This window comes from Sesamum indicum, linkage group LG5, assembly GCF_000512975.1.
Source record: "Sesamum indicum cultivar Zhongzhi No. 13 linkage group LG5, S_indicum_v1.0, whole genome shotgun sequence".
Classification (NCBI taxonomy): Eukaryota; Viridiplantae; Streptophyta; class Magnoliopsida; order Lamiales; family Pedaliaceae; genus Sesamum; species Sesamum indicum.
In genome coordinates, this window is record NC_026149.1 from 18,020,672 (window position 1) to 18,029,632 (window position 8,961).

At 29.7% G+C, this 8,961-nt stretch overlaps 1 protein-coding gene across 1 annotated transcript; it reads left to right on the forward strand.

Moving 5' to 3' along the window:
* On the forward strand, positions 4,276-8,961 carry LOC105162892 (heptahelical transmembrane protein 2-like). Its single transcript, XM_011081059.2, has 4 exons — positions 4,276-4,690; positions 4,777-4,869; positions 4,980-5,049; positions 8,102-8,961. The coding sequence occupies exons 1-4, from the start codon at positions 4,470-4,472 to the stop codon at positions 8,762-8,764; spliced, it is 1,047 nt and encodes a 348-aa protein (XP_011079361.1). The 5' UTR covers positions 4,276-4,469; the 3' UTR covers positions 8,765-8,961.

Consider the following 8,961-nt stretch of genomic DNA (forward strand, 5'->3'; position numbering starts at 1 on the left):
GCAACTTTTGAAAGACAGTTTTAGTCTATATGCACTCATAGGGGTAAAATTGTCCAAAAATCTGCCAGAGGACTAAAAGTAAGCAATTTCATAAGTTACTGGACCTAAATAAAAATGGACATAGTTATCGGACTAAAATTAAAATTAGGCATACTTAGCGAACTAAAATAATATTTTTTCCTTTTTATTTTAATTTAGAAAAATATAAGCCGTTGTGGCACGTTGTTTCCACGTGTATAAAATAAATAATATTTCATGCTTAAAAAATAAGAGTAAAATATATAAACTAACACATTACATTAATAAAAGAAAAGAATGACAAAAATAATAATCTATCAATTAATGTAAATTTTAACAAATTGAATAAGTTAGTTATTTTATCATGAATGACATTTTTTACTTCATAAAAAATTAGTGCAGCACGGCCCTTAGCCGCTGTTTGTGTGTGTAGATGGCATTTTCTTTTCATGTTAGTATAAATTAATATTTTTTCCATTAAAATAATAAAAAAAATAAATTCTCCGACCATTGTACATTAATCGAAAGTGTTGGTCACCTAAGAAGATTCGACATAGGTACTATATCATATGCTGACATGTAAATTATGTAATGTTGGATCAGAACCCACTTCAGTTGCTCGTCTTTTTGTGTGAAATTTCTTAAAATCGCATCAATTGGTATTAATGTATTCACGCTTCTATTGATTTGAAATCACGTCTTTTTAATCCCTTGCGAGTTATCTTTTCTCTATGTTATTTTTCAAATAATATATTCATTTCCCTTTATTCATAAAAAAGAAAAATCAATCAAATAAATACAATTATATAAAAAAAAATCAATTATTTTATAATTTTTTAAATATTTTTTCACATATAAGGTGAGATTGGGCTTGAATTCACAACCCATAGACTGGTACCAAAATGGGCTTGAAATCAAAACTGGGCCCAATAATTGCGGTCTAGTACTTAAGCAGGCCCAGCTTGAGGCCCAATACTCGGTTTTCCAAACGAATAGACATGTGGGCCTCTTGACACGTACAGCCACTTGTGAGTCTTAATTTATCTTGAAATAAAAAATTCAATCCGTTTTACTCTGCTACCAAACACCCCCTCACTATTTATTTGGGACAATTGCACTCTCTCTTTTTTTAGGTTTAGTGTAATTACAAATAAACCCCAAAAAATTACATATAGTATTCTTAAGTTTTGTGTTCGTCTAACAGATAAGTCCATTCGTTAGTCAAAATTCATTGCATTTGTTGATATCAACCAAAAAAATTGAATGAAAATTGATATTTACCTTCAATTGACTTATAACGGACTTATTGTACGTTAAATATTTTTTTATGATTAAACTACCCTTGTAATAGTGAAAATATACCTCCTCATATGCATTAATACATGAAGAAAATGATCTAATTCGATCATAAAAGATTTATTTAACCTGCGATAAATCAATAATAAGTCAATTAGGAAAAATATAAAATAATATATAATTTTTTTGTTAATACCAACAAATTCGATTAATTTTGATTAATGGGATGACTTATTATTAGACGGAAGCAAATATTACGAGTACTAGATATAATTTTTCAAACTATAGAGAGTTTACATGTAATTACACCAAATCTTAGGAGAGTTTACGTGTAATTACACGTTGGATATATGTAAATATTAACTTCTTTTGATTTTGTATTCAAAAGAGTGTGATTAAGACTGAAAAATAAAGTAAAAAATTATTCGATACTGGATTGATAAAATTCATTTGAATTCAAATTTATTACTTTTTTAACGAGCAAAGCTTAAATAAAATCTTTCGTTCAATAAATGTTCGAGCTCCGCTCGAACTTAATTCAATTAGTACAAAAATAATAAACTATACTATAAAAGTATAAAATTATTCGAGCTCGATTTATATTTGATCTAATTTAATTTTATTTGAGCTCAAATAAATTAATAATCAAACTAAATTCGATCGTAATTTTTTAAGTTCGACTCGACTCAAATAATTTACGACCGTAGTCGAAATGCACTTTGTTGGCCTCTGAATTACCGCTGATTTGAGTTATTCTATTTGTCCAACCCTTTGTTGCTAATGCAGCAGCGCGTTTTGCAGCAGCAACAGCTATTAGTCGTTTGTTAAATTGATGGGACAATTTTACCCTTTTGTCCTTATAATAAGTAAAAACTTCATTTTTATCCTTATAGTTCATAAAAAAAATTTAGAAATTTTTTAAATATAAAAAAATTATTTAATAATTTACAAGAATATTTTGGTTAGTTCGCTACAAAAAGTATATGAAAACCTGAAGGAGACTAACGGAACGAGCTAGTTATTGGATGGACATTAATATCAGCGGGATATTAGTAATTTTTTATATAACGAATGGAGTATTTATAATTAAATCAAATTTCAGAAAAAATCGTTGTAATTTACCTTAAAAAGAGAAGGGTATTTTCGTATTTAGAGTAAATTACAATGACCTTCCCTGAAGTTTGGCATAATTACGAACGCTTTATCGTTGTTTTAAAGATTACAATTACCGCATAATTACGAACGCTTTATCGTTGTTTTAAAAATTACAAATACCCCATAATATTTGATGAAATTATGTAATTATTGGATGAAAGTATAAAATCGTTAAATTTTCCCTTACTGTATTTTTTATTTTTAAAAAAATTAAAATTTGTAAAAAATCGAACAAAGTGGATGGAAAAAATTTAAAAATTACAAAAAATTTATCCACTTACACTTAGCCCATATAAAAATTAATTTTTTTAAAAAATAAATAAAATTATAATTCTTAATTCAAAAAGGCATTTTTGTCAATTTACCACAAAAAATGAATGAAAACTTAACAAATTGAGTCAATTATTAGATGACTGTTAAAATCAAAAGATAATAATAATTTTTTAAAAAATAAAAAATATATTTTATAATTATACAAAATTTCAAAAGAGATCGTTATAATTTACGCTTAAAAAAATAATGAAAAGATGAGTGAGAACAGAGAGGAACATCTTATCTTATGTTGCTATTTTCCGCCAAATTTGAATCTGTAGACCCCACCTACACCAACCATACCGTAGTCGTATGTGGTGTGGCCAAAAATTCTTCTGCTTCGAGACCAATACACTGTAACACGTGGTCAACTTTGATTGCTTTCTTTAACCTTACATCCTATTGACTTTGGTCCAATAAGAATCCACATTCACCCATCAAATCACAAACCCCAATTCCACATATGTATGCTTACATCTTCATCAAGAAATAATATTGGGTCCCACAATTTCAATATTTTTAATTTTTTTTGGTATAAATATAAATATTTATAATATTATTTATTTTTAAATTATTTATATATTTAAGTATTTTAAAAAAAAAAGAAATTCCACCTAATACTCTTATCAAAATTGGTCGACCCACGACTCCCATCCAATCACAACCCTCCATTCTATTTAATTTATACTACACCTTAATTAAGTGGTAAGACTGAGATATCGTAATTGAAGATTTTTTTTGTTCGAAATTTATCGTTTGTCTGTTTTTTTTAATATATTTATTTTAATTTAAATTATTATAAATTTTTATATTTGAATATTTATAATGTAACGAATCTTCCATACAAGAAATAAAAAAATATTTAACAATCTGAATTATGATGTGGAGCGTGTCTGTTCAAATTTCAAGCTCGTAAATTTCTAACTATTGTTTTTATATAAACAAAAAATTCTAAAAATATTTTTTGATTTTCCTATAGATTAAATATAAATAATATTTTATTCAAATTTGCATTTATATGAATAGATAAGTAATATATATATATATATATAGTTATCTATATATAATATAAAATAGAATAAATTACAATGAATTTCTCGAAATTTGTTATAATTATAAATACCTCATCGTTATTTGAAAAATTACAAATATCTTATATTATTAAAAATTGTCTAACAAATATTCCATCCCGATAGTCTATCGTAGGAAGTATTTATTAGACGACCGTTAATGTCAAGGGTATTTGTTGTTATAAAAAATCTTATGCGAGTTATTTATAATTTATCCTATGAAATATGCGCATAATAAATTTAAAAAATATAATATAATAATTCAATAAAAAGAATTATTGATCATTCAAAAGTACAATTATTTTTATTTTTTTTATGATATTTAAATTATTTAAAAATGAGAATATATATATATATATATATAAAGAGAGAAAAAATGGTAAAAAAAATTAATGGTGAGACGGTATTTGCTGGGAGTTATAAATTGTGAGCGCCTATCATTCAAAGAGCTCCGTTCTTGGCAACACCGCACGTACCTATATATGCATACGTAGAAGGAGCGTATACATACGCAGACGGTCTCCGGAGGAGATTGGGAAGTCATTATTCCAGTGAGGTTTCAGCGTTTTCGCCGGAAAGAGAGTTCCTTTTTTTTCCGGCGGAGAATATTACAGGTAAATGAAGAGACGAACAGCGAAAAGAACAGCCAGGGCGAGGGCGGCGGCGAACGGCGGCGTTGATAATATGAAGAAGGGGGGGAGGCTGGTGAAGTACGAGGCGTTGCCGGAGTACTTGAAGGATAACGAGTTTATAACGGATTATTACAGATGTGAATGGCCATTGAAGGATATTGTTCTCAGCATTTTCTCCGTGCACAACGAGACTCTCAATATTTGGACGTGAGTCCGATTTCATTTTTGGATGAAAGAGTTTCTGGTTCCAAATCGAGATTGAATTTTTGATTTCTGTTTCTGATTCTTCGCAGGCATTTGGTTGGATTTTTGATATTTTTGTGGTTGATGGTGATGAGCTTGACGGACAAGATGAAGCCGGAGAACGTGATCGCCGCTTTATCCGGGTAATCTTCTCAATTTCTGATGATATTTTCGTTGGTTCTTTGGGCCTTTCTTTGTTCACACTTTTCCGTTTTCCTTATCCCTATTGATTAAAAATCAATTGGATTTTCAGAGAGGGAAGTGACGGATGGCTGAAGACCAAAATGATGAACCAATCCAACGACTCCAACGCTATTTTTTCGGTTAGTGCTGATTTCTCTCTGTATTTTCAACTAGGAAAAAAAATGAGAAGGGGCATAAACTGATCAAGATTCGACAGCACTAAGACGATAAGGCCCCCCCCGGATCCACATCTTGTTTCTGGGAAGCTGAGCTCCGGAAAGATCCGGGCTTGGGCCTACACCAAGTTGGTCATTATTTATATATTTTTATTATCATTCATAAGTGGGATAATTATATTTACACCCATCGTTTATTATTTTTTTACATCAAAGCATTCATGCTTTTTGAAAAATTATATAAACTACTCCTGACAGTCTTTGAAACTCAAAAATATCCCTAGTTGATTAGGTCAACCTTTAAAATGATTTTTCAAGGATAGAAATACCCTTAGGGGTGTTTCTGTAATTATTAAAAGGTAGAAGGAGTGTCAAAGAAATATTTATGAAAATGAAATATGACCCCATATACTTTTTTTTGTTATTTATACTAATTTTTAATTTAAATATATAAATTATTGTATTAACTTTTTTTTATTAAATCTTTATATAAAATTGCACCTTTTAACAATAAAATATTAAATTATTCAATTAATATATAAATTATCTCTTATTAAAATTATTAAGTTAAAAAATTATTTATCTATTTTTATTTATAATAAACTTTAAAACTAAAAATAATATATGTATTTTATATAAACCATATTAGAATTAATAAAATAAATAATTTATTTAAATATTTTATTATTAAATTATTTATTTTAGAAAAATTAATCCCTTCTTCTCCAACGACACCTCCATGCCCATCCTAACCCCATTTTATTAAAATATCTTTTTAATTAATTAATTAATTTATTTTATTTATTCTAATTAGATTTACATAAATTATTTTAAATTTCGTTTTAGTAAAACTTAGTTGTAATTAAAATAGAGGATAATTTTAGTAATTTTAAATAATTTATACAAATGTGATATTTTTTAATTTAAACTTGTAATCTATTAACTAATTTTATTTATATATTAATTGAATAATTTAATATTAATTATTAAAAGGGTGCAATTTTATATAGAGATTCAATAAAAAAAGTTCATGACATATAAATTAGAAATAAATAATAAAAAAAATATATGGGGTCATATGACTCATCTACATAAATATTACTTTGACACATTTTCTACCTTTTGATAATTACAAAAACACCCCTAAGGACATATATGTCCTTGAAAAATTATTTTACAAGTTGACCTAGTCAACTAGGGGTATTTTTGGATTTTAAAGGCTGTTGGGGGTAGTTTTTGTAAATTTTCAAAAGGTAAGAATAATTTATATAAAAAAACAATAGGCGAGAGAGTGTAAATATAATTATCCCGTCATACATTCCACTTATTCAACAAGAATCTCAAAAAAAGCAAGAACAAGATATTTGATTTGTTACATGGAAGGAAATTCTAGCTAATACTAGGTTTCATCAAACTCGAATTTACTATATGGCATGTGATTAATTATATTTTTTATATTATTGGTTCATTGATCATAAAAAATGACCATAGTTATATTATAAGTATTATATAATCGGTCGGTACAATTAAATTTAATCTAGATAAAAGAATTTCTTAGCTCAAGTACGTTAGTTAATTGGGGGGCTATTGATTGAGACATTTCACTTTGTTTTTATTTCATATCAAAGAACATCCTCATGTACTCTGTTATTATATCAAATATATAAACCGTACATGGCCAATAAGCAAAATCCCAAGAGTTGGTACACTTTTAATAGTTGAAACTCAAATCTTGGAATAATTTGAAAGGTTGGAACTTTGGGTATCATAGTTTTCTCTACTTAGACTTTAGTGGTTATATAATATTGATTTAGGTTAAAGAATTTGAAATTATGGATTTAAAGTTCTTCTTAATAAATTCATTGAATTTATTTGGATAGTTGTGAATTTAAGGGATTTCAGATACTTTAATTCTACTTTTGGACTATGTTTTGTTGAATATTGATGAATTTCAAATTCTTTTCGGATGGAGTTATTTGAAGTCATTTTTTCGAATTCCTCCCTTAAATCCAAATTCATCAACCCAAGTGTACCGTAAGAGAAGATATGGTACTATTTAAAACAATACAAAAAACAAGTACTTATATTTGTTTCTTTTTGTTTTTTGCGTGATAAAATATGATAATGAAAAAATTTCCTTTTCCTTTTATATTTTAGGAGGCAGATCATTGAGTGATCGGTCCTGACTTTCCGAATTTGTACAAAGCATTAAGCGTTTATGCTGGTATAGAAAGATTAAAAATTTAAGTTGTGGGTTTCTTCTCACACACTACTAAATCAGGCACGTAGGCAGCCGACCCTTATTGTAGCATACAAGACTTTATGCACCTTCAAAGGGATTGGAAAGGAATTTTTCTTGGAAACAGTCAACATAAAATAATATTATGCATGCAGCTCAAGATTAGGAATTTAGGAATCTGATGCACAGTTTACTGGTAAGCAGTTTTTTCGTAAAGCTGTCATATGTACAAATTTAGTCTATCTTGCTAATTCTCAAAGTTCATAGAAAAGAGAGAGATGCCAGAGGTGGCTGAATTTTTATTTGAGTTCGTGCATGTTATATAGCTAATATTTACATTTTAAAAAAAATTATCTTACTTTTGCAGTTCTACATCACAAACTTCCATGTAATTTTCAAATAGAGTGAGTTTTAGTAATATGCTTGAACCTTAGGCGGATGGGTAATTATCCTAGTTTAATAAATGTCAGACTTTTACACTGTGAGATCAGCTTCCCATTACACATAATCTTGTACAAAAACCGAGCCAGAGCGGATTTAGTTTTGGATGAATGGTCTAAAACATTTTTTTAAGCAGAAGTTGCAGATGCAACTCATACATTCAATTCTGAAGTTGAGGGATGCAGTTTGTTGCCATGTTTGTCATATATTATGAGATTTTAGACCTTTCCTTCCTGCACCCATTGCTGACTTATGGATCAAGAAATAAATGTTTTCAACAATCCTAAACCTTTCTGTCCCTTACTGACTTCTAAATTCTCCTTTTCCAATCTGCAGGAATCTTATGCAACACTTTTCGCAAAATCAACAATCTTTGGTGCGAAGGAAGACACTAATTCAGTCCCGTTATGGCCCTGGATCGTTTTCTTGGTCGGCGCCATGGGCTGCTTGATATTTAGTTCAGTATCCCACCTCTTTGCCTGCCACTCCCGGCGTTTCTACTACTTCTTTTGGCGCCTGGACTATACCGGGATCTCCCTCATGATAGTGTGCTCTTTCTTTGCACCAATATACTATACCTTCTCAGACCACCCCGAGTGGCGCTTTTTTTACCTCTCCTCAATCACTCTTGTAGGCATTCTAGTAGTTCTAACCCTGCTCTCCCCAGCTCTATCCAGTGGACGTTTCAGGTCTTTCCGTGCAACCCTCTTTCTCTGCATGGGATTCTCAGGGGTAATTCCAGCAGCTCATGCAGTAGTTCTCCACTGGGGTCATCGCCAAATACTGTGGTCACTTGTATATGAGATAGTAATGGGGCTTTTATATGGTGTTGGGGCAGTGTTTTACATGACTAGGATCCCCGAGAGATGGAAACCTGGTGCATTTGATATTGTAGGCCACAGCCATCAGATTTTCCATGTTTTCGTTGTTGCAGCAGCCTTGTCCCACAGTGCAGCCACCATGATTATCATGGAATGGAGACGAGGTTTACAAGCGTAAGAATTCACGACAAACGTGAACTGATTGGATGATTGAGGGGACTGAGCATCCTCCTAATTGTTGTATTCTTTGGTTTCATATAGTTTTCTTCTTTCTTGGATAGTGATGTTCATATTTGATGCTTGTGATGGAGCATCAAGTATTTTAACCACTGTACTTGTATTCTTGGTAGCAAAAGGTAATGTGGTTCACTGATA